Genomic DNA, 25794 nt, shown 5'->3' with positions numbered 1-25794 from the left:
TCAGTAAAATATAAAAATAATAATAAAAAGGTTCAAAGTTCATTTTCAACCTTGAACGCAGCATTTGACAGAACATCCCCTCCACTGGGTCTATTTAGTAGCTGCTCTGGAGCTTTCAGTCATAACACATGATCATGATTTCCTCAGCTGTCATGTCCAACTCTACAAATGAAAATCAAGTAACAAAGCTGAAAGCTCCAGAACAGCCACAAAATGCACCATTGAGTGGGATTTTATTCTCAGATACCTCAGTCATATCTGTGGCTTTTCAATACTGCTGCAACTTTTTTGCCACTGAGCAGCAGCAAAGGACAGTAACTATACACTAACCACAAAGTGCAGTTGAAAGCCATAAAAAAGCCGGTAAGTGAACCTTGAGTTAAGATTTCCTTTCGTCAAATGAAGGTAAAAAAAAAAAAAATCTTTGCTGGGCTAAAAGTAGCGAAATGTAAAAGTGTTGGAATAAGCATTTAAAACAAAAACCATTTGTATTTTAATTGAGATTATAAAATACCCCCCAGGCTGATAATGTCCCTGAACTCACAGAAAAAACCCGCAGAGGACGTGACCTCACGTGTCTTGAATCATATCTGTGACCAGATCCAATCAGCTGATGAAATCAGTCAAGCCTCTGAACCAGTCCGCTTCTCTGGTGGATCGTACTCTGTGTCCTTCAAAGGAGTCCAACAACGAGCTCCTCAAAATGACATCTGTCTGTTTCAGTAAAGATAATAATAATAACAAATAACTGTGATCAATTGTTATTTATATTTTCTTTATCATCAGGTGTTCTGCTGATCAGGTTTCCAGTTAATCACTGTCAGAAAATAATCATTTCCTACAGCCCAGGGTGAGATCCTCAGACTGCAACAATCAACACCCCAAAACACAAAGAAAGGATTTCTATCATCATTTCATCATTCACATCATATTTTTATTATTATACAGAACAAAGAAGCAGCAGATATTCACATTTGAGGAGGTGGAACCACAGACTTTTCCTTGAAAAATGACTGATACTGTCAAAATTATAGTAAATGAACTCCCCATTTAGCAATATTGATTTAATAGTAAGAGGTTATTAAAACATCATCATAGAAAAATCAGTGCTTCACAAAAAATAAACTTAAAATAGAAAAAAATCAAGTGAACAGTGCAAATTTAGATCAAAAGGACAAAAAAAGGTGAAAATATTCACACACACAAACACATGTATATGTAATTATGTATTATCAATCATCTCCACACACAGCATCTGTATAAATATCTAAATAAATACTGCAAATCTCTCTCTCCACCCCTCTCTTCCTCCTCTGCTCCGTTCTCCTCCTGGACATCTTCCTCCTCTCAGTTTTCAATTATTCCGACACCACATGAATGCAGCGTGTGAGCAGACACATACAGGGTCAAGAGGTCACTCATGTAAGATGGAGAAAGATCATGAATGAGCTGTAAAAGTCATTAGGAGACAGGAGTGATGTGTTCATATTTTTCTTTCAAGTTAGTCCAACTTGAAAACTGTATTAGTTTTTTTTTGAGGAGTCAGTCGGGGATTTCATCCCTTTCGGCAAACAATATTCATTTTCAAGTACAATGAAAGTCAGATTTTACACATTAATCATTTATCGTGGCTCATTTCACTCTCACAGCGTGTCCAGATCAGGTAGCTCTATTGTGGCCATTGTATTAACCCTGTAATGCCTGACCCCAGAAATAATGGACAGAAAATTCAGATTTCTTGAATCTGGAACCTTTATTTGACCCTTTCATAAAATTTGAAAAAAAAAATTACAAAAAATTATTTGCATATAGGTTTTTCCAAATTTTATACACGATTTTACTACATACTAAAATGCAAAAAAATATGTAATTATAACTTGCTTCAACAGATTAAGTGTTCATGTTAGAATATTACTAAAAATTTCAAAGAAAATGTCGCTGGAAAATCGTAAAAATCGCAATTTTCTTGACCTTGACCCAGTGAGTTGGGAGCTATCTGAAGGTGGCCAACTTGGATTGTCCCATGTGCTGTGTTTGAGTTGTTGTAGTGATAAAGGATCCACCAGGGGCTGGAAGACAAGCATCAGATTGGATACGAGAGGGTTTTGAGTGAAGTTTTGACCATAAGGTGATGCAGTAGGTCTCAGAAATGCTTGTATCAAATTTGATGCATTTGGTATTATAGGGTTAATCGTATTGGTGTGAATATAGCGAAGCCCCCCTCCATCCTGACCCTCACCTGCGAGTCTCTTGCTGAACCAGTTGCATCATGGACATGACTGGCCTTGGTCTCTGCGAGAGATGAGGAGAGCGTGAGGGGGCTCGGTGATCCAGCAGGACCTCTGTATCGAGCCACTGCTTCTACAAATGGAGACGAGCAGGTCGGGTTGTTTCAGCAGACACCTTGAAACACTCCAAATGTGCTCGGCAAAGATATCTCTCCAGACAGAAGCTTTGCTGCAGGTCCAACTTCACCCAGTGTGAACTTACTGGTCGTTCGAGGAACTTGAGAAATGGCTAATTTGCTAAAGAAAATATAGTTTGCAAATGAAGGATTCATTACATAGAATGTAGTAGAAGCACTGGACGCTGCAGGTGGGCAGATAACAGTGAGGAGAGTTCAATTACTGACTTCATATTATTAATGTCAGGCTTTTACTGACCTCAGCCCCTTGAAAACAAGAAGTGGATTGGGGTCATCTACATAAGTAAAAGTACAGAAATGTTTTACCTCTGTGTGTGTACAGGTACGTGTGGTCCACCCTCTTTCCAGGACCTATGGTACCTGTTTTAGTAACATCTTCCCAAAACATAATCTGTCTACCTTATATTTTATACACGAAAACCTCACAGCTCTAAAGGGCTATTCCACCAATTTAATGTTGCACGTCTATGAAGTTGGTGAAAAAACGTTGGATCGAGCTTTAAAACACTGGACACGATATTTCTTATAATGCACCTGAGCAGTGTGTGTCATTATGCTGCATTCATACGCTGTCAGCAGGATTCATGTATTATTCTGAGTTGGTTCCTGCTGATGTTAGACTTGTATTCATGTTCATGAAAAAGCCTAAATTAGTCACTTGTGTGGTGTTATGCATTTGGAGCAAACCATTAACATGTGAAACCAGATATAAACAGTGTGTAGCTTTTTTTAAAATTTTAAATAAATTGACATTATTGTGTTGGATTTAATATTAGACTGAATTGTAATCTGTGAAATATTGATTTTGGAAAATACTGAACGAAGGTTGATTTGCACTGAAAACTGGTGAACATACAACATTTGACTTTAATGTCTCAGTTACAGACAGAAATTAATGACATGATAAGAAGAAGCTTTTTGCACAAAAACAATGACTCATCTTCAGGAGCAGGTTGTAGATTTATTGTGAAACGTGAACTAGTTTTGTGCTTTGAAAACATTAATTGTTCCAAGGCTCAATATACTGAATAAACGGAATAAAAAAGACTAAAGTGATTTCAAACACATGACACAGGCCACAGTTTGCATGAGGTCGCTCTCACGGCTGCTCCCGGTTGGCACATTTCTCACAGTGGCAGAATTTCCCGGGTCACGTGTTCCGGGTTAACACCTGTGCAGCGGCTAAAGCTAAACTAGCATCGGAAGCGCTGGTCTGTCAACTTTAAATGGGAGGAACCGAGGAGGACAGACGGCGGGACATCGAGAACGGGGAAGACCTTTTAAAAGGTAAACGATTAGTTTCACAGTCACCGTTAATGATACGAAGTGGCGGGGTTGTTTAAACCCGTTCACACAGGAGCATCGGTTGTGTTGTTACGTGTTTTAGCTAGCGATGCCAGGTTAGCTTAGAGGCTAACACGGTAAATATAAGTTAAATGAAAAGCTGAGTGTTGTTTTCTACAGTTGTTTGCACCTTGAAGAGAAAGATGAATATAGGAATCCAGGTTAGGCCAAGTTAAAAAAGTGGTTAAAAACAAACCAACAGACAAACAGCAGATTCGTTTTAGATAACGGTGCCAGTTTAGCTTAATGCCTCACAGCTAATTAGCAACAAACATTAGCACACGTATTGTTCTAAAAGTGAACATTGCAGATACATATTGAGGATAAGAATGAGTTTAAGATTCGGGGACAATAATGAACCATGTTAAACAGTATTTATCTGCGTTTATTCCCTGTCCGATAATGGACGCATGTAAAATGAACGCTAGCTGTTGATGAACACGTAAATAATTTCAATCAATTTTTAAGATTTCAAATTATGCCTTTTCCCACCTGTGAGGCTTTGTAGAGGAGTTCATGTTCTGGTTACAGGTTTGAAAGCTTATTAAGGTCTAACATTGATTTTTGAGTTTTATTATAGTTATGAGAATACATTTTCATTAATTTACAGAACTTTATTAAAAATATAGTTTTTTGGGGGGACAGTTTGACTGTGATTAGAAGCTTTTAAAGAAATAGGAAATGCCAAATCTTACACAAACTACACATCCTTTTTTATTTTGGGGTGCAATTGATGATTATTTAAATCATTGATTATTCTGCCATTTATTTTCATGATTCAATTATCTGTTTGGTTTATATATTGTCAGAAATGACTGAAGAATTGGTGTCTACAGAAAGTTTTTGTCGGCACAACAGTCCATGACTTTATGTAGGATGAAGAAAAACTTCAAATCCTAAAAACTGAGACGATCAGACTAGTGATTGTTTGGTGTTTTTGCTGAAGACGTGACTTAAACATTTAAGTGATCATCAAAATAGTTGCTAATCTCATTCATTGATTCAGCGACTAAATATTTCAGAAGTGTTGTGAATTTAATATAATTTACTGAGATTGGAGTCAGACTCCAATCTCAGAGGAAGACTCCACTAGAGCTGCAACAACGGGTAGGTTTATCGAATAGTTGATCAAATTGATTGAGAATTAATAGGTCACTATATTGATATTTGGTTTTATTCTTTTTTATAGCGCCAGCACCAAACATTTGATGGTTCCAGGTTCTGAAATGTGAGGATTTTTTTTTTTTTTTTTTGTCACGCATGAAAGTGAAATGAATAACTTTGTGTTTTTAACTGTTGTTTGGCTAAAACAAGAAATTGTAGGACAGGGAAGTTACAACAAGTGTTTTTCACAATTCTCTGAAAATTTACAGAAACAACAATTAAAAAAACAATCAGCAGATAAATCAGTAATTAAAATAATTGTTAGTTGGAGCCCTTTTGTAAACTTATATTTATTATATTTAATGATGAGGCTTGGTGGAGATTGCATTTTGCTGCAGTTAACCTGAATGTACCCACCTGAAATCTTTACTTTGTGCTGGTTGCCATCCTCAGAATCCGTCCCCTCGGCAGGAGCGAGTCAGGAGGTGTGGTTTTTCACGAAAGCCAAACTCGCCCTGGCAGTGACCATAATAAAGAACAAGCCTATGGGTACGAGTGGCCGAGAGATTGCTGAGGCCCTGGCCTGCAAGCTGAGGAGCCAGGATGAAAACTGGAGGAAAAAAGCCCAGGGGCTGCAGCAGGAGCTGCTGAAGCTGCGACAGGAGCTGCTGATCGCCAGGGTGACGTCAGATACAAAGAGCACCACGGAAACGGCAGGTGGGCCTTCCTCCATGTACGTAGGTTACTAAAAATAAGATGAATATTAGTCCTTTACCCTGGTAGCAGACTTGTTGGGTGGTAAGTGTTGCATTCATGAGAAAATGTTTTAGTTTACCAAAATCTTTATCCTTGAAAAGTCGCATGATTTATTCAGTGGCCTGCAGAGGAGCCAGTGAAAGGTGAGCTCGTGTCCAGAAAGTGCAGGCAGTTTATAAAGATATACGAGCAGAGAGGGTATCTGTGCTGATGCCTTTAGTCTGAGGAGAGGATATCTCAGGGACAGACACAGTCTGACATGAGTCCTCACAGGAACTCAGACACTGTCCTCAGGTTATCACACCAGGCTGCTAATGGTTCCTCACACTAAGCTCCTGAATGTTGATTTGTCAGGTTTAGAGCTCACTGTGCTTGTTCCTCCTTTTGATGAGGTCAGTGTGTGTTTTACAGACTGGAAAGTCTGTTTCTTTTATCCATTCATACATTTTCTGCTGCTTATCCAGGTCCAGGTCGTGTTTAATGATTTATTAGTTATATTTTTATGAATTATTGTTATACACTGCTGGTGAAAATCACATCGTCTCCCAGCTAGTTTTCATTAATGTCTTTCATACTTGGCCAGAATGACCATGAAAAGGTTTTAATTGAATTCTGTCTGGTGTAAAAATGTCTTAACTTGTTGAACTCTGCAGAAACTGTGTTCACTTCCAAACTGAACAATACACACTTTGTATTTATACTTGCATCATTCCATATTGCTAGTATTTAAAGCTGAGTGTTCATTTCTCCCGTTGCCAGTGAAGCACTTGAAGTGACTTCACACTTCACTTCACTTGCAAAATATCATGACTGATTTAAATGATCTTATCATTCATGTCTTAGGAATAGTTGGCACTGCAGGCAGAGGTTATGTTATCTTGAAACAACACTCCACTCCATATGAACACACACACAGACACACACACAGTTGTAAATATTGCTGCCTTTATGACAGCATTTGTTCCAAGGAAAACACTTGTCCTCCTAAATCTAAAACCCCCAGGGCTGAGGGGAGACATTTAGGAGTACAGCCTGTGGAAATGATAACCAAGGTCCACCTGTTCTCAGAATTATGAGCTGCGACACCTATAATTTAGAGAATCCCACTAATGGGATTTTACAAACTGAAAATATAACAAAGGGTCAAAGTACATCTTTACTTCTTGCATGCTTGTCTGAAAAGCATTTGTACTGACGTAGTAAAATGCATATTTTTGTGTGGATATGCTGCAAACGAGTGTCAGTTTGACAAACCTTGTTTGTGCACTTCTATTCTTGGTTTCGCATTAGTGTTTTCCCTCGATGTGTCTTCAGCAGGAATGTGTCACTGCAGCAAAAACAATACATATACATTTACAGAGAAGGTGAAAGTATAATCTCACACTGTTTCTGGCTAAAATAAGAAGTGTGGTCCTAATGTTTTGATGTTTATGTAACTATGTGAAAAGAGAAATCTCTTTTTTTTTCCAGAATAGAGCCATAACAGGGCTGAATAAGAGACTAAATATAAACTCTGTGGTTTATGGGAAACAGTTTGCCCTTGTGATTACAGGGATAATATTGGAAATAATTGACTGTAATTATGATATAATTATATGATGATCAGCATGAATGATAATTTATATGACAATCTAATTGTATCTCCTCTGCTAATATTGGATGTATTGCCACCCACAGGCTGGTGCCCTCTTGTCCCACAGCTCCTTTATGAGTGGGGTCTTCTTTAATGTTTTTCACTGACCTCCTGAGCTTCACTTAGTGTTTGAGAGATGGCAGCTGCTGTGGCACTCTGTATGCTCCAGTGTGTACAGCCCTGTGCAGCATCACTGAAATGTTAAATGATTATCTGATGATGATGATGATGATGATGATGATGATGATCTCAGGTTAATTGTAGGGTATTTGATTTTATGTGTAATGAAAAACAAACAGGTTACATAGACTACATTAAAAATAGAGGCCCCAAAGTACAACCTCAGTGCAACAAAACTGAGTCCACCTCTGACCGCTGCAACAAATTGGATTACATCTGTGATTTCCAATTAAGTCTTTACCTCTGAACACCACAGCTTTCCCATCATTGTCTTGGGTTGTGTCCAGTGCCACATGGTGAGAAACTGCCTGAAAAAGACACCAGGTCATCGACGCCCAGGAGGATAATGAAGGGTGTGCTGTTTTAATTACGGTTTGTGCTTAAATATGGGCTTTCACTTCGTTTCATTAGTCAAATTAATTGGCTTCATCCTTCTTGTGTTTTTTCTAAAACAAACTGGACGTTTGTATTGACTTTATATTGTAGTGATATTGACTGTGGGTCTACACTGTATGACAGTGTATCCTCATGAATCTGGTCTGTGTGTGTGGTTGTAGACTAATGATGGACATGTAAAATCCCCCAGGTCATGACAGTGCAGTGGAAGACATTTCACAGGATCTGTTTGGTCCAGGCTGTGACTCAGAGACTCCTGAGCTCCTACAACTAGACCCCCAGCCCGCCATCTCTGTCCCTCAGCCCCCAGTTCCCCCGGGTCACCACGGAGGTCCTCAGGACAGAGCGCTGCATCCCCACGTGCAGTTCCTCCAGTCACTGTGTGCCCTACACCGAGTCGAAGGGAACAGCAGAGGCCTGGAGGCTCTGTGGTTCAGCCCTGATGGGGATGTGGGGTCGGTGTTGACGGACTCTGTGTGCCAGCTCCTCGACTCAGTGGTGGCGGCGTGCAGGGATCCCCCTCAGCTGGGACCTCCTGACCTCATCCTGCAGGCCTGCCAGGTCGCGGCCCGGGCGATGGACCTCTTCTGCTCTCAGAGGCTGCCGTCGGCGGAGTTCATGAGACGAGTGGAGAAGTCACTGAGGGAGCTGACCGGGATGCTGCTTCACCACAGTCATCAGCCCAGCAGGGTGAGTAACGGGGTCCTCAGGGACGGGATGTTTGCATGGGCACAATATTTCCTTATTAATTTGACCACGGTGGCCGCCCACAGCTGGAAAATTACTCCCATAATTAGAGCAGCTCAATTAAAGGGAAAAAATCATCAGGTCTCTTTGATCGTCTACATAAACAAACATGTTGCATCAGAATCATCAGACCAGAGCGAAATCAGACGGATGTGTTTATGTGATCAAATAGAAATCTGGATATTGTGTTCGTGTTTATTATGACCATACTAATTAACACAACTGCTCTAAAACTATATTTGCATGTGTGAATGTACTGTGAAAAAGCCATTTGTAAGTTAAGATTTTTAGTGCCTTTAGAGTTGATAAAAATTATGCTTTTAACCCTTAATGATATTTTATGTTTAACAAGACGTAAAAACAAAAGCTGAAAGAAAAAAGTAAGTGTTTTTACTGTTTTTGTGTCGGCTGCACAAACTCCTGGAGTGCTTGTCCTTCCTGCTTTTTCTCATCTTTACTTATTTTTTGTTTTCTATAAATACTCAACCTGATTACTACAAAGTCCATATTTGTTGCTGTTAAACTTTACTTGCTTGAACGCTGTCTCTTATATTACAAGAATCCAGTTTCACAGTGAAAGAGTTCAGATATCAGTGGTTATATATTTTGACAGTGTCTTCATTATTTTCCTGAACAGGTGAAAATAAATGTATAAAATATCATGTATACAAAATGTAATAGAAAAACTGAAGAGTATTCAAGGAAAAAGCTGCAAGAAACTGCATTAAGAAAAAAGAGAGTGATGCTCCTGACCATAATAAACCTGACATCAGTAGAAACAGAGAAACATCAGTCAGAATCTGCACATCCAGATCTGGCTCCAGCTGCTGAGTTTGATTCAGATGGGAACAGTTTTATCAGGGAACCCTCACCAGCTTTTACTGTACAAGTTAAAGAAGCAGCAGATTTCTACAGGATTAAAAAAAACACATGTTGGTCACAATGTTTCTAGACACCACTGGACATCCTCTGGGTAACACTGGGAATGCCAGATTAACTTTACCCGAAACAAGTGTCAGTACAACCTAATTTCCCTTGAGCATCATTAAAGTTTCATAAAAGTTTGTTTTAGACAGGATTATTGGTGTTTCTGTAACAATATGTGTTGAATCAGCTTAATGTATTCAGCAGCAGCTGAGAGCTTGTGGGCTAATGTAAAAGTTGATCATTAGTCTGCTGAAAACCAAGCACAGTTTGATTAGAATGAAATGAGCCAAGAACAAGACATTGTCCTGATAGAGTTGAAGCAGCTGCAAAGTGGACACCAGCATGTTGGAGCTGCAACTAATGATAATGTTCAAGCTTTAACATTAAGGGACATGAGTGTAGTGGCTGAGTTTAAAAAAACCTTTCCACCTACCTACCAAACTACTTCCTTATGGTCGTAATACTTTATCACTACATAACAGAGGGCTTTTGAAACATTATAATACAGTGTGCAATTATACAAAATGAAATTAAAAAGTCTTGCTTGACTTTCCATTTTTCTTCTTTAAGGTTAACTTCAACAGTAAACCAGCAGTTTCATCCTTTTTCATAATAAACGGTCTCAAAGTGTCCTTTCCTCTGTCTTTCCCTCCTCTATCCCACTCTCGCCTTTTATTCCTCCAACGTCACCTCTCACCTACTCACCTGACTCGAGTCACAGTGATTGGCTGAGTAGGGTCACATGACCAGTGCTGTGCTGGTTAAAACAGAAACGCTCTGTCACGATTTGATAATTCTCAATCGTTTAAGTCCCAATGATTAGTCGATTAATCGATTACTTGATCAGTAGGAAATTAATTGGGAACTGTTTTGGTAACTGATCGTTTGTCATGCAGAACAAAAACGTTGAACAGTCTCTGATCCCAGTTTCTCAAATGTGAGAAATTGCTGCATTTGTTTGTTAAGAGACATTAGAGATGATTGTTGTGTCATTTTTTTTTTCTCTGGCATTTTAAGGACCAAACTATGTAATATAATAATCAATAGAAAGTGATCATAAGTTTCAGCCATAGTCTACATGGCTCTTGTGAACGAAATACTAAAACAGATTTGCTCTGAAGCAGCATGTAAGTTATCAAATAGAATATAATACTCTTCTCAGTTTCCTTGAACTGAAATAAAGTTCATGTTGTACAATAAACTAAAGCAAAAAAATAGAAATACAGCTTTATAAAACATTTTTACTTTATTCATCTTGTCACTGTGACGTGTCATAACTTTTTCCGAGATGTTTACCAACAGACTCTTTTTCTATTTAGTTTTTTAAGATTGTGTTGTCATGTTTTGACATGAACATCAACAGTTTGGTTGTTAGGAAGGTGCTGTCACTCCAGCTGCTGCCTCAGGGTGTTAATGCAGGTCTTCATCAGGAGGAAGGTCCTCTGCAGCACCAGGCAGTGTCCCATCATCACCTTGAAACGTTTCCATCCTGTCATCCATCTTTGTGACTGTCACATCCCCTTGACCACCTCCTATTTTGGTCACAGGCTGCTTTTCTTTAGAAAGATGTATTTTACCATCTAAGCTCCTGCGACATGAGACAGTACAACTCTGCACTGACAGTTTTTCTCAGTCCCCTCATTGATGACACTTGATTGATTACCTCTGCTGCTTCTTAGGCTTTATTCTTCAAGTTAAAACAGGTGATGTATGTGAAGTAGGTCTGTAACGAACAGTTGTCTTAATTGATTGATTTTTGATTAAGTGTTTAGTCTAAAAAAAAAAAAAAAAAACAAACTCCCAGAGCCAAATGTGAAGTCTTCAAATGTCGACAAGAACTTTAAATACCCGAAAATCTTTAGTTTACAATGATATATAACATAAAAGCAGGAAGTCTTCTCTTCTGAGAGGCTGGAATTATTTTTTTTTTATGTTTTTGGTTGGAAAAAAAAGAAATGTTGAAATGTTTTTCTTTTGATAACAAATGACTAATCAATCTATCGACTTATTGTTTAAGCTATAACATAAACTTTGTGCAGTTTAGTGAGTTGACTGAATGGGATTTGGAACGAGGAGGATTAAGGATGAGAATATTTGTGACTGAGGCCCAATGTTTCATACGTTTGAGAGGTAAATCTGCCACCTTCATCACTGTAAACTGCAGACAGACATAGAAAACTTTATCAATAGCTGATGGTGAATTTTTTATTTTGAAAGAAACAGCAGCTTGTCATTATGTCGGAGTGTCATTTAACAGCACACTTTCAGCTTTGATCCTTTAAAACCCTTGAAGTGATATTGGGAATATTTTCATCACAGTAAGGTGCAGTATCCTCGATCACCAGCTTTAACCTTCAGTCAGAGCTCACTGACTCCATAAAGGGTAAAATTGCCTTCACAGTCGATCATGAAAGTCACCGCCTCACACACGTTACTCTCATGACAGGGCCTGGCAGCTGGGAAATTTAGATGAAAGTGAGCCTGAGTTGACGAGGATGAAGTTATCCCATGTGGCTCTTACTAAATGCTCAGAGATCTCGTCCAGCTGAAATTTTTCTCTCGGGCCATAGTCCCTCTGTCTCTGTTTATCATGACTAATAGTGAAGAAACTGAAGTTTTCTTCTGAAGCAGTGCGGAGATGTTTAGCAGTTGTCAGTGAAACTGATGATGGTGGTGAGGAGGGTTTGAAATAATTTAGATTTAATGAGGACTTTCATTAACGCAGCACTGCTTCGTCCCACAGAGAAACTCTAATGCTCCCACAGAGACAAGTTTCTCTCAGTCTTCATAGGACAGGTTATTTAGAGTGAGACCAATCACAGTAATGTAGAGTCACTTAGAAAAACAGGAATACCATTAGTTGGACTTAATTTGAAAAGACAGACCTTAATTCTGAAGGCGGAGTCAGTGCTTTATCGTTATCAAAGGGAGCAAGTGATAGTCAGAGATTCAGAGATGATGAATAAAACATGTGAGCTGTTGCAGCTAAACTTCAAGCTGACATGTTGTGATAAAGCCAACCGATCTATTAGTGATGTGGGGCTGCTTCAGGGATTCTGGTGTCTGTTATTTAGACTAGAAAACAGGGAATGGCCAGTAAAGTCTACAATGCAGTCCATCCATCAAAAATAAATACTTTCATATCGTATTAGTACAACATGTACAAGGCTTCAGCGTCTGTTACAGGATGATATCGCACATTGAAGTCAACAGGAAAAAAATGAAATGAAGAATACAAGAGTGGGTCCTCCTACGCTCCTGCTGAGAAGGGGCCCTCTGCAATGCTGAGGGTCACTCATATCAAAAATCATCAGGGAAAGCCAAACAGGTTTACCCCCTCATGATCCGCACACCAAGCTCCGCTGGATGATGATGCCACCAGTAACTATTCATGGATGACAGCTTGGTGACAAAGTGAGAGTCCCATGAGATTTGGCACTAAATATAATGCAGACTGTTGCCTCTCCATCATGGCACCTCATAGAGGGAGCTGTGTTTGGAGAGAGATTACACTGTTTAAAGTAAAATCCCCCCTTTGATACTACGACTGTTTTACATCGCCAGTCCACGAGGCTCAGTGCATGTGAAATTAAAGCTTTTGATGTGCTCTTTTGATTCACTCTCCTTCAGCTTGCCTCATCTTTTTGTTTTAGCGAGATTCATTTTATTTTCTCCCAGAATGTATGAGGACGAGGCCTCGGTGAAGGGGCGTGAACGTGATACTCTGAGCCAAATGTGGGCGTGTACGGGCAGAGGACCAGCTTCTGAAATGTGATCAGCTGCGGGTGATGCGGGTCACTGATCTCAGCTGTGCCTGTCGCTCCAAAAGCAGCACCTTGTGGCTGCATCGCATTCTGGTTTATAGAGGCTGCCGTGCCTGGAGAAATTGGTTTCTCTGCCTTTTCTATTATGGATGCCTCATTGTATGATGGGTGAGCGACAATCAAAAAAGGCAGCCTTTAGAAATGAGCCTGTGCACCTTGATTCTGAGGAGTTGGCAGTGAAAGCTGATGTTGATTAGCTACGCTGCTGTGGTATAACTTTTCAGTTCATCATTTTTACAAAAAATACATGTGTATACAGACCAGACAACAAAATGAGCCAAATAATTCAAGGTACTGAACAGCTTGTTGTTTGTGGCCACCATCAGGTTTTGGCAAGAACATTATTGCAAACAATTTATTTTCTGTCTACTGACTAATGAATGTGTCAACAAATCAGCTCAGCACCGTGTATTTCCACCTCTACAGCCATCTGGTAGCTAAGTCTCCTCTCTTTTATGTGGAGAACCTATAGATGAACCAATCCTCCAACCTAAACCATTATTAACCATTATGGTGATGGTTTGGTTGAGTTTAGCAGGAAAATATTTCATGGTTGTCAAAGCAGACTGTTCTTAGGAAATGGGAAACAAACACCAGTCTCCTGTGTCAAAGTCACACATGGTGCTGGTTGCCGTTCAAAAATCCTCGACACCAGAACTAATACTGATAGATTGACTTTGATAACGATTCATAGTGATACTTTTTTCAGTACCAATTTTAGCAAATCCATTTTAACAAAAAGAAAATCAATACAATTTGTAATCAACAATACAAATTTTTAGTTTCACTCAACTTTTATTTTTAACCTCAGTCTCTCTACACACTCAAACTTGCTTGTGTGAATAAACAGCCAATCATCTGCATTATTAGATCTTGGTCCAAGCGTGCTGCGTGCTCATTGGCTCACTGACGCTGATGATATTCACTCATTTAGTCCTTTGGTATCGAATGATGATCTTTGATCCTCAGTATCAAACCCATTTGGTTTGGTTCCAGCTCCAGTTTGTTGACCCAGCCATCCACCCACATGTTGTTCTGTAGAGGTTTGGCAACGTCATGCTCCCTCTGTTTTTGTCTTGATAAACATGAGTCATTGTTTACACGGCAACTACAGGTCCTTGTCACCAAAACATAAACATGGGTTATGGGTCGAGCAAGCAATTGATGCTTTCATACTTGAGAGGAGAGTCTCTCTGGAAAAGCACAGACTGAGATAATAGTAAAATGATAAAATGGGCTTTTGAGGTACCTGGAGGTCTGGTGTCCCAGGGTTGTTCCTTTTTTTTTTTTTTTTTTTTTTTTTTTTGCAGTCTAAATTGAGTAACTATACTCCAACATTTCAGAGTCTCTGTCATTATCCACCAAATGACTTTTCACCTATTTACAGTGAACTTCAGCTGTTTCTTTGACACTTTACTTTGTTCATTGACATCTCAACTGCTTTCGTAAGTCAACTGACAGTTCAACTGCTAACAGGATTTGATCTTGAAATGAAGATTTTAAAGACCTTCAGTAGTTACACTTCAAACCCCCTCAGGAGTTCAGCTTCAGCTTAGACTTAAACTGCTTTACGTGCTTCAACCTCTCCCATTTAACATCTCATGTGCAAATAATTAATATTTTAAGACATTTTAACCCATTTTCAATGAAAGACATCTGCAATTTTCAGTGAGTGCACTTTCCTTTGCTACAGAAAGTTTGTGCTTGCCTGATTTTGTATTTAACTGAACGAGTGCTAAGCCAAGCAACATGTGTTTGTTCACACGTCAAAGCTCTGACTTTGACCACAGAGCTTGATGTTATCTACCACACTAAGCATTTTAATTTGTCCAGTAGATAACCTTCCTATGATTTACATAAAAATTCTTTTTAACTTGCTCAGTGAGGGCGTTGCTGACGACTTTGAGGATACGCGTTAATGAACTCTTTATATTTCTGACATTCAGAGAACACACCATCGCTCTGCCAGTCAAACTGATTGTTTGAGACTATTCAGACATGGAGGGGGAGGTCACAGATGAAGGGCAGGGGTAATTATAATACTGGAAAGACTCCTGACAAGATCAACGAGTGCCTGCAAAGGAAAACCCCACCACTGGGATACGATGTTAAAACATTCTGACACCAGCTTAATCCATTAAACACGCTGTTCAAAAACAGTTTTATATTTTGAGTGGGACAAGATTGTCTGGGATACAGTGTCTTCAATCCACTGAATGAATTTCCATTGTATTTCACTGCATCTGACAATATGAAGGGATGAGAAAACATAATTTACTCTTACTTTACTGTTCTGTAAGGTGAAGTAAAACTATTACCAACATCATTCAAAAGATAAGATAGGTTGTAATATTATTATTATTATTATTATTATTGATCTAAAAGATGTATACAATTGTATTTTACTTATTGACAGTGGTGAGAAGCAGAAATTGTAATAAGGAGTAATTTGTAGTCTGTATTGGATGTAGCGCTGAGAGATTAAAATGAAAATACATTGTGATATTTGAGTTATTAAAACAAGTTCACATAAGTTTATTTTCACTCAGAAAGAAACCTGGAGGATGGCTGCTACAGTAGCTGCGCTGAGTCTGTAGCAGACAGTCCCGGCCTGGCATCAGTTGCAAGCCATGGTAAGGACATGTAGAGTTACAGAAATATCACCTTCCTTACTCTTCCCACCATAAAACTATCAAATCAATGGGAAATAAAGACAAACGATCCTTCTTTCACAAACAGACCAACTACATGTCAGACAGATGTAGAACCACACCATGGGTCAAAGAGTCATCTCCAGAGGATCAAGTATTGGTATTTGATTGTTACATATAGGAAAATAACAACACAAGCAATGTCAAAATCTAATAATATTTAATCATCAAGTTTTACTCATAATTCTAGTTAATTATAAAATTATGGGCTTGGAATGATACAAGCCCCATTACTTAAATATGAATTAAATAGCTACATTATATAATCAACCATTTTAGTGCTGTTCATTGTAAGGTTTTTTTGTCTCAAATTTAAGATTTAAATGTGCTAATGGACCCAAACATTGCTTATAGCTTTGATAAAGCATGATGGGAAACCACCTGGTGGTTAGGTAAAGATGGAGATATGCTCTATTAGTTTGTTCTTTCAGACATTTTGTTACTGTAGCAATTCACCATTATTTTCAACCCTTTTCTAAAACCCCAGCTCTGTAGTCAAACAATGAAAAAACGGCAGAATAAGAGTCCTCTGGAAGTGTCAGCTTACATTCTGAGTTGGTTCCTTCTTGAGGAGTTATGCTGTAAGCAGCTGCAATTTACCCAGCGGCAGGCCCTGCCTCCACAGCTGCTCACGTCCACGAGGAGAGGTCTTATTTCTGGCTCGTTTTCTCCGACACACCTGGAGGAGTTGTTATGGTCTAGGAGGAAGGAGATTGGACAAGACGAAGAGCCCAGGCAATGAAATTGCAGATGCTGAATCCCGAGTGGCGTCATTCAAATGTCACTCTCCTGCTGTGTTCAGACATATTTCATGTAATAACCTTTCAGAGAGGAGAACAGTTACTGGCTTCATATAGTTCGACACCCTCCTCATTTTATCATGTCATCCTTTTTGTCTTCTGGAAAAACTTTTATTACCTTCCTCTATATTGGATCCATCTCACCTCATGTTTTCAACCCCAAACAGAACGCTCAAGTTACAGCTTTTATCGCTCTATTACGTTTTCAGACAATGCAGGCTGTCGGTGTTGTGGCTGCAGTATTTGCCTATAAATATGAAGAATGGGATTGTATGTTTTTTAAGCTTTAACCATGAAGCTTAGCGAGACTTATTTTTGTGAGATAGTCTGGACATTACCTGCTCAGTGAGGAGGGATATTAGTCATTTTCTCTTTCAGTGTGCTCCAGGTTACAGCACTGGAAAATGGGGTTGTATACTGACAGCCCTTGGTCATTTTTAGTCACATTTTGACTTTAAAGGGCACGAAAAAGAATATAAGAAATAAAGTACAAGAAAATGCAGCAATCACCAGTCTGAAAGTTAGACACATGTGTGACTGACATCAGCTGAAAGCTTCCTCACCAGATGTGGAATAACAGGGAGAGCCTTGTCTTGATGACATGTAGAGGTCTGTGAGGTGAATTAATGACTAGATTACTAAGGACTGTGGCTGCTGTGTTTAACACTGAGACAGTTGGGCTATGTCCACGTTGATCCAGTTAAAGGTTCCACACAGTCTAAAGGTAGATGTCCATGTGTTTGTGATTATAAAGCAGGTCTAGGTTCTATATTAATACTGTGAAAGTATCAAAGCCTCAGTCCACAGAGAAATGCACACAGCCTGTATTCAGAAACTGAGCCTTAAAACCAGCTGTCAGGACTTCTGGAACTTTGTGATGTCACAACAAAGCAGTCACCGCCTTCAGCCATGCCCCAAGCCCCGCCCACCTGGACCCACCATCCAACCTTGCAGGATTTGGTTTTTCTGAGTGTTAACTTGAAATCTGCTATATTTTTATTGGATCACTCAGAAAATAGGCTCAGATCCTCTCTTCTTATTGGCTCACTGACCTGTTGTTACTAGAGCTCCAGAGAGAAGCCTGAGAGAGGAGATGTAAAACTACACTTAGATATTTTTGGTTCTTAAAACCACAAATATATCTTCTGATGGAGATCAACACTTCAGTTAAAACACAGAAGAAGAGTTAAATATGAGACCTTTAAATTGTATTTTTTTTCTCCAGCCCTCTGTCCAGACAAAAATCCCTCCCTCCAAACCGAGCTTTACCAGAGTGTGTCTAAACTTAGCTTTTACAAAAGTCAGCTCAGTGGGTCGGGGCTGTGTGGCAGAAAAGTTAAGAGGACGACCTTTAGTCATATCAAACTTTCACTGCGACCATTTATTTTAAATGTCAGTAAAGCAGAATACACTGCGGAGCTGTTGTCATTAACCTGTATTTATGCTGACTTTATGAAATGTCCTGACACTGTGGTAATAGTTTCATCAGACTGTAGACTTTCTCTCTCTCTTCACCAAGTGTTGTCTGTGTTTGTGTTGCAGTTTTGTTGTTTTCCAGCTGAAAAGAGTTTGTACAGCCATTTTCATTTTGTTTTGAAATAACCTAGAAATGCTAAAGTGGATGCAAACAGTTTTCACACACAAATGGTGCTTTCAAATTTAGATGGCTTAATATGGACATGGTCTATAGACACCTTACACAACATTATTTGTCAACAGTTTTGGTGCATGATGAGTCATGAATTGAGGAAAAATACCAAACACTTCCTGGTTCCTTATGATGGACATTTTCATTTAGAGCTTGGTGATGCAGCCAAAAAATAAAGCCACAATTCATTTATTTTGTTTCAAGCTTGGAAGATTGACAATTTGAGAAGCTTTTTTGCTGAATAAATGATTGGTTTTTATCATGGAAAAAAAAACTACTTGAAATAATTTGATAAATGCCCCTCCCTAGTTTCTAGACTGAAACAATAAATCAATAAATCATAGAAATAATCAACACGTTTTCCTTTGTGCCTTATTATTGCCGTGTCATTGGAAGAAGGGCATAACTGAGTCACAAATCAGAAGAGCTGTTGATCTTACTTTCTGTAGCTGCTGCCACCACGATGACATAAAACAGGTCAAAGGATATGCAAAGTGTTGACTGGAAGAGAGTCCTGCAGACGGACTTAAATAGAACAGGGCCATGGTGTAGCTGGAAAGTTGTGAATCTGCAGCTGAACACAGGTAGAAAGCTGAAATCAAAACCAACACTTTAGAGACAGCATCACTTGAGATGCTTTCCTTTTCTTTTCCTTTGTATCTCTCTCAAGGTAAACAACAAGATTAGTCTGCTCAAGCCTGTGCATCAAAAGGTCAAACAGGGTAATATGGAGACAGGGAGAGCATCGTCTGTCTACAGCCTGAGCAAATGTGCTCCGGAAAACTGAATAACAATCTCCTCCCTTCAGTTGTTTCGAATTATGAATTAATATCTTGATAGGATAATCATTCCAGACAATTTCACATTATGTCCTCGTATCACTCAGCACTCAGGGGTGATCAGCAGCACAGGCAATGCAAAGCAAATTGAATCACAGGTTTGTCTTTCTCAGTCTGCTTGAAGAACAGTTTAAACTCAGGCTATTAAAGTTGTGCAAGGTTACTAGTTGAATTCCCCACATCAAACTGAAAAGGCAACAATGGTCACGATGCCCTTGAGCCAAACAATTTATCCCCAGCTGGATCTGCCCACTGGCACATCAGCAGGATGGTTTGGCTGCTCCAAGTTAAATATATGAAAAATTGAGTGATTGCGAATTAGGCTGTTATTGAGTGTGAGCATGCATGCTAAACATAACCCCCCTCCAGGGGTAGAAAATATTAAAACCTGTAGTAGGAGCTAACTATGTGCCTCATGTAGCAGCTACACTAAAAAGGTCTGGTGATATTCTCTGTTGTTAACATTTGGAGAGAGGCTCATTTTTTAACATTTACATTACATTTACTCATTCTGCAGACACTGTTTGCTGCAGGGGTTGTCTTTACTTTGTGTTGGGTCAAAATTTACAAAATTCAAATACTATTTCTAGCCTGCCATAGGGGGTAACATTGGTCATAAAATATTTCTGTGTGTCATTTTTATCAAAAATTGGCAGGGAAATCTCCAGTACTCTTGTTCCAGACCCCTGACATTATGGAAAATTGATATGCTAATCCATCCCTGCTGCTTATCCATGATGTTGGAAATTCTATTTTTCTCACATATTGTGGGGAAGTACTGACAAAAATGTGATATTCATGGATGTGGTAAATAATGCTAGGCCTTATCATCCCTGCTGGTTTTCATTGATATTCATCTTTAGGTTGGTATGACTGTGAAAAGGGTATTACATTTCACTCTATGTGGTATGACAAATATCTTTAAAAGTCTTAAATATAACTTTCACAAACCCTGGTTTGAGTTTTGTTGATTTCAGGGGGCCATGCCTCCTCTAAAATCAAGGGGGCGCTTTCATTTGTCTTGCCCTAAACAATCAGTAGTGAGAGGTGCATCTATCCTGCCAATGTGATTTTGAATCGACGTGGAAGCTGTGGTATCAATCGCTGGGAGCAGCTAACTTAAAGGTCCCATATATTACACTTTTCAGTTGTTTTAGTTTTTGGTTTTGATATTCATAAGAAGATAAATTTGTGGTTTTAAACACCAAAAACCATGACAATCTCCTCTATCAACAACAGGTCAGACCGGACAGGCCAGACAGGTAACGTGGTTATTGCAGCCTGCTACTGCAGCTTGGTTAAACTCACCAGTAAATGCAGATGGTGATTGTCAGTCGGGGCTGAAATGAGCTGAACAGATGGTGAAATTCAGACTGAAATGCTCTGACATTTCAGGAAAAAACTTGGTCATAGCCACTGGTCTTTAATTTTGCTATCCTCATGAAGACTTTGCAATGATATACTGGTTTCCTGACATCCCATGATTGCACATATTTTCCTCTACATTTTTGGCGTGTAGCTTGCTAAGTCAGTGATGGGGTGCTTCGTGTTGTATTATTAATAAAGTTAAAACAACAAAAAAATACAAAAACATTAGATCGTGTGTCCAGGTGGGCCTTGTTGGGGGCGTTGCTGAGGGCGGTGACTGCTTTGTTGTGACATCACAAAGTTCCAGAAGTCCTGACGGCTGGTTTTAAGGCTCAGTTTCTGAATACAGGCTGTGTGCATTTCTCTGTGGACTGAGGCTTTGACACTTTGACAGTATTGATATAGAACCTGGCACTGCTTTATAATCAAAAAACAGATAGACATCTACCTTTAGACTGGATGGGACCTTAAATGTTCATGACCATATTTACCTGAATCTTTCCTGAAAAAACTCCGCCAGACCTGTTTGAATCAGTGAACAAGTCAGGGATGTGGGCAGTGAGTCAGGCCTGGAAGCAGGTTTATCTTGTTGGTAGGTGCTTTGGGAATATTCTGTTCCAGGGCTGTTGATATGAGCTGTCTGGTTCTTGTGTTACTGGACTGAAAGTTGTCATCGTGGCAAATTGAGTGTCTTCTCAATGGGTGTTGAACTTTGCCAAGGCTCTCCCTTCAGCCTGAACAGCCTGAGTTTTACAAGACTGCCTGGTTTTCTACAGTCATTTCATGTTTGTGAGAGATATTGAGAATTCCACTATTCATCAAAGTTTCAATGATTTTGAAGACAAAACATATTTTGCTGCTTGTTTTTCATATTGTGTCAACATCTAAGACCCTTTCATTGTGTACGAGCATTGTGTATGAAATTAGATTTTCCCTTGTGATGTGTGTTGTTGTGACAGACTAATCAGCAGGAATAATTGCAGAGTTTCTTAATAATGAGCTTTAGATGACATTTCTTCATTTCGCCTGAATGTGAGGCATCTGAAAATCATAACATTTTAAAGACTGTTTGAGCTGAATCTGAATATTTTATGTATTAAAATTCATCCACAAAGCTGCCCTGCATATAGAAAACTAAAACCAAAACAAGCCATATAACAGAAAGCATAATGTAAACATCAGTCATCTTTTACATAGATATAGCACAGACACAAGAAAAATGACTTACAAGACTAAAAAAAGAAAACAAAGACAGTAACTTACTACATAATACACAATACACAGTGATAAACAGACATTAAGCACCTGTGAGGAGCATAGTAGGTGAAGGCCGTTTTTCCCAGATTTGTATTCATAAATGAGACATCCAGGGTAATACATTGTTGTCAGTGAACGGGATCCCGTGTTCCTGAGTCTGAAAAGAAATAAGAAATAAAGCAGGAGCTTATTTAGGATGGCTTTATAAATTAAAACAAGACAGTGCTGTTCCTTTTGCGTAGTAAGCGATGTTCACCTTCTAGAAGAGGAGACAGTGATGGGCTCTAAAACTGTCACCTATGATAAATCTGAGAGCTGTGATACACAGCATCAAGGGGCTAGAGAGTGTGGGCAGCAACATGCATGGAAATTACATCTGCACAGACAAGTACTGATAAAATGTTGTAAAATTAAAAGATAATTTTTCATCTAACCAGATACCCAGGTACTTTTTTTAATGTGCTTTTTTTCATTTGAGCCTCCAGCATTGTTCTAATAGAAAAATTTAAACGTCCCATATTTTACTCTTCTGTGTTTTATCTGAAGTGTTGATCTCCATCAGAAAATATATTTGTGGTTTTAAAAACCAAAAACCATCTCAGTGTAGTTTTTCATCTCCTCTCTCAGGCTTCTCTCTGGAGCTCGAGTAACAACAGGTCAGAAACAGTCAGCCAATCAGAGGAGAGGATCTGAGCCTCTCTTCTGATTGGCTGACTGTTTCTGAGTGATCCAATAAAAATACAGCAGATTTCAGGTAAACACTCAGAGAAACCAAATCTTGCAAGGTTGGATGGTGGGTCCAGGTGGGCGGGGCTTGGGGCATGGCTGAGAGCAGTGACTGCTTTGTTGTGACATCACAAAGTTCCAGAAGTCCTGACGGCTGGTTTTATGGCTGAATAGCTGGAAACTCAGATTTTAAATTTGACAAAGCTCTGTCAATAGGTGTCAGTGTATATTTATAGTAACCAGTTCATGGTTGGTAGATTTAGAATCAGTCGATAAACTCAGTCAGATTTTATATTCTTGAGCTTTAGGGAAACAGATCAGTAAAATCTTTGTTTTGTCCAACCCTCAGCTCCAGGCTGCAGAGATGCTGATGGAGTACCTGATCACACTGGGTAGCAGCAGCATGTCAAAGTCCTTTCTCATTCGTCACATCCTCTCTCAGCTCAGCGCTGTGGCCGATCAGCTCTGGCAGGCCTTCCAGGTAAACACCCTCGCTGCTTCACCACACCTGCTCCTGAATTCCCACCCTTCTTCTTCTTGTTCTTTTTTTCTGCTTCTTTCTCTGTTGGCTCAGCGGCAGCGTCGATGCCTTTCTGTTTCTCTACTTCATGTTGAGCTGCAGTTGTATCCTCCCTGTATGTGTCTGTGTCTTGTATACACTTCTTAAAAGCAGCAGTTCAAGTATTCAAACCATGCTGGGATCAAGAGTCTCTCTTTGTTTATTTCTCCCCCACAGACTCTCTTTCTCTGTCTCATACACTGTTTTATTTAACATTTTCCTCTGAGTGTTGGCCTTTGTGCGAGGCTTCAGGTTCAAACATTTTACTCTATTGACCCGGTGCCACGGTCACTGCTGAACCACCATAATCAATACTGCGTCCCACCAGTTTCCTGTCTGCCACGTATTCAAACGTCTCTTGGCAGACCTCAGTCACCGCCTGAGTCACAGGCCAGGCAAGAGCTGCATTTGGCCAGCCTGGTTCCTGTGAAAGGCAGAGCTGAGTGTTGAGCCACAGGGGGTCCTTCGAAATGGAAATATGGAAAAAAAGGAAACGGATACAGATGATTTCCGCCCTACAGCCCTCGCGCTGAGCTTCCCTCCCACTCAGCAGGGTCAGTCATGCTCACTTGTGCCTGGTTTTCTGCTTCTCCTCCAGAGACCCTCTTGACTCGGGGTGATGCCAAAGCAAGGGGTTTTATCAACACTGCATTTTTGAGAGCCAAGATAAAAAAAAAGAAATAGCTGAACTCATTGTTCACTGGAGATACTGACAACAAACAACAGTCTTGTGCTGCTGTGGAGCTCTTGTCTTCAACAAAGCAGCAGTAATTTGTGTTTGTAAGCGAGACTCTAAAGTGTCACATACTTCTTCCCCTGTGCATTTAGGAGGCCTGTAATTGAAAACTTCAATTAACCTACATGTTAGCATAGACCACTGTTAATGTGGTGGTTTGACATTTCAGAGCATCAGTTTGGAAATGTCTGAGTCCCGCCTCCACCGCCTCCACCACTTGTCTTTATTCTTCCGAGGCTGGTGAAGGGACAAGGAGGTTGCTTTTGAAGACTGAGCCGCCGCTGGACAGACTTATTTGCTTGTAGCTCCACGCCTGCAGTGGCTCGTTCTCTCAGAGGGAAGTGAGGTCTCGGGGGAAGAGCTCCATCCCATTATGTAAAAGCTGTAGAGGAGACTACATCTATTTCCATTAACATTAGTTCATGCTGTTACACAGAGTGAATCATGATCAGCGCAGCTGTTGAACCTTCAATCCCTGAATCCACACTGTCACTAGCAAACTGTTAGGTTTGTCAGAGGTTGGTATTAACAGAGGCCAGAGGTTCTGTGAAGCAAAATATTTTAACCCGAGACGATAGGCTAATGGGTTAGAGAGAAACAGTCAATCTGGCAACTATAGTGAGGGAGAGAAACATCAAAGGTTGGTTTAAACAGTAATTACAAAAAACCCTAAAACGTCTTCTTACTTTAATCAGCTAGCATTTATATTTTTATGACAAGAGTGTGTACAATGTGGAAAGAGTCACCTGAATCTTCAGAGCTTTATAGTGAGTTTCAGCTCATTGTGCCGAAAACAACTTCAGGTTTAGTTTCAGAGCTCTCAGAGCATCGTGTTCGGCTCCAGCGGGCAGCTGTTTTAAAAAAACATCTGTAAAAAGAGAGTCAAAGAGTCAGATGTGTCCCTCAGGAGGTGGCGGAGTCCAAACACAGAGCTAAAAGAGAGGGAAACTGCACCAGGTGATTAAATATGACTCCAGATAAATGATTATGCTGCTGTTGGAGGTGGAAATAAGCAACAGTTGAAAGATTAATGTCAGTGTTTCATTCACAACTTCTTGAAGTCTAAAGAAAAAGAGAGATCAGTTATTGCAGGTTTAACGTTTGTTTTTATTTATCCATCAGGATAGTTTTGCTTTTATTAGCACAGATTTTCAAATGTACATGGACATTTTTTTTAAAGTTTTAAGTAAAGTTTTTTTAAGCTTAGATGTGAATAAAAATGATTTGCGGTGAAAAAGCCTGGTACTCGTGTAAGAACACTGTATTTGCACATCAGTGAGCCAGTAGCTGTGTTTCCACCAATGAAGGTAGCAAACATTTAATTCATACGACTGCTCAGCTGTCACACTGCTTTTCGTTTTATCTGTATGAGCGTGAGTCTGATGTCCTTGGTGTACCAGCAACATTACATCAGAATCAGAATCAGAATCAGAATCAGAATCAGTTTTATTGCCAAGTATGTTTTCACATACAAGGAATTTTTCCTGGTGATTGGTGCAATTGATCAGCAACAGTGGGGCTCTCTAGCCTTGTTGATGAGGCTAATAGCAGATGGGAAGAAGCTATTTTTGTGGCGAGAGGTTTTGGTCCTGAAGGACCGCAGCCTCCTGCCAGAGGGGAGTGTCTCAAAGAGTTTGTGTCCAGGGTGGGAGGAGTCAGCTACAATCTTCCCTGCACGCCTCAGAGTCCTTGAGGCGTACAGGTCCTGGAGGGACGGAAGATTGCAGCCAATCACCTTCTCAGCAGAGTGGATGATACGCTGCAGTCTGTTATTGTCCCTCTCCGTGGCAGCAGCGTACCAGATGGTGATGGAG

The 25794-nt window shown here is 39.7% G+C and overlaps 1 protein-coding gene across 8 annotated transcripts in view; it reads left to right on the top strand.

Moving 5' to 3' along the window:
• The first annotated feature begins 3466 nt into the window (after nucleotides 1-3466).
• Nucleotides 3467-25794, top strand: part of mei4 (meiosis-specific, MEI4 homolog (S. cerevisiae)) — an 82763-nt gene continuing 60435 nt past the window's right edge. For 3 of the 8 annotated variants that reach the window (XR_011686495.1, XR_011686494.1, XM_071467702.1), the window contains exons 1-5: nucleotides 3477-3712; nucleotides 5327-5590; nucleotides 7730-7795; nucleotides 8029-8528; nucleotides 23035-23166. Coding sequence is in view for 6 of the 8 variants with exons in the window: in XM_071467702.1 (XP_071323803.1) it covers nucleotides 3652-3712; nucleotides 5327-5590; nucleotides 7730-7795; nucleotides 8029-8528; nucleotides 23035-23166 (1023 nt within the window). In the remaining 2 variants the exon portion in view is untranslated. Of the gene's footprint in view, nucleotides 3713-5326; nucleotides 5591-7729; nucleotides 7796-8028; nucleotides 8529-15885; nucleotides 15970-23034; nucleotides 23167-25794 lie in introns of those variants that run through there. The other 5 variants (XM_071467706.1, XM_071467705.1, XM_071467704.1 and 2 more) reach the window with 5 other exon arrangements.

Source organism: Trachinotus anak, unplaced genomic scaffold (genome assembly GCF_046630095.1).
Source record: "Trachinotus anak isolate AG129_WGS33_773 ecotype Australia unplaced genomic scaffold, CSIRO_AGI_Tana_v1 ptg000031l, whole genome shotgun sequence".
Lineage (NCBI taxonomy): Eukaryota > Metazoa > Chordata > Actinopteri > Carangiformes > Carangidae > Trachinotus > Trachinotus anak.
The sequence above is the reverse complement of the archived record's forward strand: the minus strand, read 5'-3'. Positions and strand labels throughout refer to the sequence as shown.